Raw genomic sequence first — 4,846 nt, 5'->3', positions numbered from 1 at the left:
TCCATCCATCCATCCATCCATCCATCCATCCATCCATCCATCCATCCATCCATCCATCCATCCATCCATCCATCCATCCATCCATCCATCCATCCCCATCATTCTCATCAACACATATCATGACTCTGTTATATGTAGCTGAACTCGCAGCATAGCTAAGAGCTTAAAGCTGCAGCATGTAATGTGTATAAAAATGTTTTACATGTTAAAACTGTCACCATGTTGTGACAGTATGAGACAGATAATCTGTCAGAAGATCAATCTGCCCCAAATCTGGCCTCTGGCGGGCCAGATTGGGTCCCCTGGCCTCGAGTTTGACACCTGTCTTGTAATGTAACATGATAATTAAACATGTCTGTTTGACTTCAAACTGTAGTTGTCATGTAGGAATTTTGAGCATTTATGAGCAAAACAATATCCCACTGGAACAAAAATTATTAAAATGTTCATTGATACCTTATAAATGATGAATAAAACTTCTGAATATAGAAGTTTATAGTTGATGTTTTAGAAACACACACACGCACCTACACACATACGCACACGCACACACACACGCACGCGCAGATGTTTGCGTGGCTATCTTTGTGGGGACTTTCCATTGACTTCCATTCATTTCTACAGCCTAAACCTGACCTTTACCCTTTTCCTAACCCTAACCATCACATACCTAACCCTAACCAAAACTCAATTCACACCTTAGTCCTAAATCTGACCCCTGACCCCAAAAACAGGGTTTCCTCTTGTGGGACCAGGCTTCGGTCCCACAAGGAGCAATTGGTCCCCACAATGTAGTGTCAGGAACATTGTCCCCACAAGATATTACAAACAAACGCGCGTACGCACACACACACACACACACACACACACACACACACACACACACACACACACACACACACATTCAAGTCTGTCTGAAGTTTTCATTGCATTCTGCTGTATGAAATATCTACAGCACTTAAAAATTAAATGAGGATTTAGACCTAGTTTAATAGTGAAAAAGATGACAGGGTGAAATTAACTTGGCTTTATAATAAAGCTTTTATAAATCAAATGTTTAGTAAATCACAAACTGCGTTGAAATAGTTCAGCTAGAATAATCTGGTTCAGCCTCGAAAAGTCTGAGTTTTGTAGTTTTTAAACTACAGATGAGTAACGATGGTCAGGAGTTGCCCGGAGCCAATCAGGAGTCAAACATTTCACTGTTGTAAAAACTTCATTTAAGCTAATAAATTAACCCACAAAAACTGTTTGGGTGACTTGAGAAGGTTTGACTTACGTTTCCTCATTTGGTCCGACTCGGGCGGGTCCTCTTCGGATTCCGTTATTCGTGGATGTTTTTTTGTTGTTTTTGTTCACAAGTTGCCTTTTAATTGTTCAAGAGAAACTGGTTGTTAACAGAGAACCGGACTAACTTTTGACCTAAAGAATGAATCATATAATTGGATAAATGTAGGCGGGCAGTTTTAAAGAGAAAAAAGGCAGGACGCTACATAACGCTTCCTCATTTGAGTTTTTTTCTTTCGGTTTAAAGCAAGCGTTTACTGATGGATTACTAGTTAAATACAATGCGCACACTGCCCCCTACTGTACAAGTGTAGAACTTCACTTCATCGCCATCCTAGTCTCCCCTCAAACCTGGTTTCACCAACAGAGTAACTTCCAGGCTTTCCTCACAGCTTCCGGTTCTCCATTAAAGTTTGTTTCTTTCCCGTCACTTTCACTTTATTTTTAAATTTTCTTTTTTCATATTCTTGTCCTTTGCAGTTTGTAATTTAATGTTCCAAATTTCTATTAGATTTACCTTTAATTATTGTCTGAACAAAGAATTTTACTCACAGCTCACAGATGTTAGGTACAAATTTCCAAACTTTAGAGAGAAAATAACATAATGAATAAAAGGAACTGTGTGTATGTGTAACTATTTCTTTACATGAAACACTGAAAAATTGTGACAGTATATCTTGAAGTACTTAGGCTGTAAGGTGTTTATTTGGTACATCAGAGACAACATGAATCGCTGACCTGAAGGTAAAGCTTTAGGCAGCTGGTGTCCAGGATGTGTGGGGTCTGCAGACATGCTGGCTGCTTTTTTCTGACCTTAAATAAATGCTTGTTGCAAACTTTAATTTTCAATGTTGGTTTAAATTTGATGTGAAAATAAGAAGCTTTATTTGTAATAGTTCTATAATGAAGCATTTTAATTTACTTTCCACATGTAGAAATTAAAAGTCAGGAGATGAACCATAAAGGACAACAAAAAGAGCAAAAGCAACAACTCATTAACATATCCTCCTATTTTATTTTTTGATATTTTTACAGAGCAGCATCTTCACTTTAATGTTGCAAATATTAATCCTCATGTTATTTATAAAGTAAAACCGTCACACCTTACATTTAATTAAAACTAGAGCTGTGAAGGTACATGCAAACTGTTATTCTTTGTATGTGTTTTCAGTTCTATATTTACATTAAACTGTAACATTTTCGACAAATTACTAAACAAATAAATGTACATAAACATTCCCAACTAAAGCAATTACAGGTCTGAAGATTAGTTCAAACATTTGTCCATTTTGGAAGCTTCTTGAACCAGATTCAGGATTCATCCAGAAATCTTATTTAAAGTATTTTCTTTGGGTTTTTCCACAAAAAGAGGCAGACAGTGAGATCTGAACGTAGCAGCTTCAACATAATAAGTACAAACATACACATTCGATTTTCTAACTTAACAGCAATGAAAACAACAATAATAATAATGTACTGTGGTGGATCATTTTGAGCTTTTAATTTTTATGAAAAAACTTACTCTGCCTACAAACCTGCCCTTCCCTTTTTCACTTCCTGGTAAGATCCTCTCCTAACCTTTGCAGGGTTAGCATTTCTCTTTCTCCTGCTTCTCAGTTTTTAAGGATTTCAAACATTTTTCTCTTTATTATTTGTTTTTTGCTGCTATGGAGCCGAAGACTTGCACCTCCAGGTAAATTGTCAGTCGCTGTATAACTGCTCTGTAAGGTTTAATGTCATGAGAAGTGTAGACATTGTGAAGACGTGTTTGGATTGATCTGTTTCTCTGCGTCTTATTAAAAGTGTCTGGAGAAACAAACTGAAAGTAGCGCCATGTTGAACAGCTCAGCGGTTTAGTTGAACTCATTCTGGGGACGTTCCCAAACTTACTTTTACATAATCGCTCTAGAATGACAGCACAGTTCTAACCTGTTCAGTAAGATGTTGATAATATGTCTGGTAATAAGATGTTGTCATGAATAACTAACTGTTGTTACTTGCTATTGACTCGTATTTGCAGAATCTTCCACCTCACATGAAGCTTCACTGTTGTCTGCCAACACCTCCTTTACTGTCTCTATCAGATCTTCCACTTGACTTGTATCTGAATCCTTATTTTCAAATAGAACGCACCTCCCGCCACACGTTTCAGCTATTTCTCTCAGGTCACGCTGGCATTGATGTAAAAAGGTTTTCAAGCTCATCCCGGCTCGACTCAGATCGCCTCCACGAGTGAACAGGATGATCATTTGTTCACTGACTTTTCCCCCAAACATTTTCTTTAACTTTGTCAGGACGTCTCTCTCCCCGTCTGTAAATCTACTAACCTGAAGGACAAGAACAAACACGCGAGGATGAGACCCACACAGATTTGTGGAATTTTTCAGAAGTTTGTCTCGGACTGATGATTCCATGTCGTCATCAAACATGTCAGGTGTATCAATCACTCGAACATGTAAGCCGTTTATCATAGTTTTTTCCAGCTGGCACTTTGTGGTCACCGGTTTTGAGCTGCTCTTTGCCAGAAACAGTTTCTCTCCAAGGATTGTGTTTCCAGAACTGCTTTTCCCAGTTCCTGACATTCCCAGTAGGACAAGATTCACTGGGCCTGGAAAAATGATATAAAAATGAATATTTATTACCATGACATTCATCTAAATAAAAAGTAATTGATTCATTTTCAAATGCTCTTCAAGGGCAAAAAAATCTTTTACAATAATTTTTTACATCTAGGTTTTAGATTTAATTTGAACACAGGAAAAAACAGGCTTGTAATATTATGAGGGGAATTAAAGATACAAACTTACCATTCATTGTTATTTGCCTGTAAAAGTTGAATCAGAGAAAAATGTGGATCTTAAGGAAGAAAGAAAAACCAAACAGAAAACTTTAATGCTTCCCATTTTTTGTTATTTTGTATTTGAGTGACTTGGTTCATTTTACTTTAAAATCCAATATCTAATAATGAGAAAAAAAACCTACTTTAAATCTAATGAACGGATAAATAAGGAAATAATTTAACATTTTAAATAAGATTTATATATTATGCACAAATTGTGACATATATTTTCTTTTTTTTCATAATAAACATTATTTTTCTAAATACTAAATCTAATGCTACAACAGTGAATACCATTGTCTTAAATTCAAAAGTTAAAGTTGAATGAAGTTGTCTGTACTTACTGGAGTCAGTTTCTCAGCAGGTGAGGGCTGGAGTCAAATCAGTCTGTTTTATACATACGAGTGGCTCAACCTCCTGAATGATTGGCCTGTCTTTGCTACCTATAAATGGCAAAGACAGGCTTTGTTTATTCATTAGTCTGATGTCCACATTAAAGACAACATGGCTTCATTTAAACCTGGTAAGCAATTATTTTCCTCTGCTTGTGCTCAAACTTCACAAAATGTTTGTCCAGTGAACAAACAATGCAGAGCTGATAGAATAAAACTAGAAAATTCCTTCATGGGCCGCTTGGACCTCATGAAACACGGCGAAAACAAACAAAACCAGCACTGACAGCTCCTCTCACCTGGACGACAGGCTCTGGCCTCATTCAAC

General features: G+C 36.9%; 1 protein-coding gene across 3 annotated transcripts in view; it reads right to left on the bottom strand.

Annotated features, from left to right (window-relative positions):
- Positions 1–2,886: 2,886 nt before the first annotated feature.
- Positions 2,887–4,846, bottom strand: part of LOC108165690 (GTPase IMAP family member 7-like) — a 4,017-nt gene continuing 2,057 nt past the window's right edge. Inside the window, exons 4-6 of one of the 3 annotated variants that reach the window (XM_017301820.1) lie at positions 4,471–4,569; positions 4,095–4,143; positions 2,887–3,895 (exon numbers count right to left, since the gene is read on the bottom strand). In XM_017301820.1, coding sequence (XP_017157309.1) covers positions 3,288–3,895; positions 4,095–4,101 — 615 coding nt within the window. In that variant the 5' untranslated portion in view covers positions 4,102–4,143; positions 4,471–4,569 and the 3' untranslated portion in view covers positions 2,887–3,287. Of the gene's footprint in view, positions 3,896–4,094; positions 4,144–4,470; positions 4,680–4,846 lie in introns of those variants that run through there. The other 2 variants (XM_017301822.1, XM_017301821.1) reach the window with 2 other exon arrangements.

The sequence above is a fragment of the Poecilia reticulata genome, linkage group LG20 (assembly GCF_000633615.1).
Source record: "Poecilia reticulata strain Guanapo linkage group LG20, Guppy_female_1.0+MT, whole genome shotgun sequence".
NCBI classification, from domain to species: Eukaryota; Metazoa; Chordata; class Actinopteri; order Cyprinodontiformes; family Poeciliidae; genus Poecilia; species Poecilia reticulata.
Note: the sequence above shows the minus strand (reverse complement) of the source record. Positions and strands in the feature narration are given on the sequence as shown.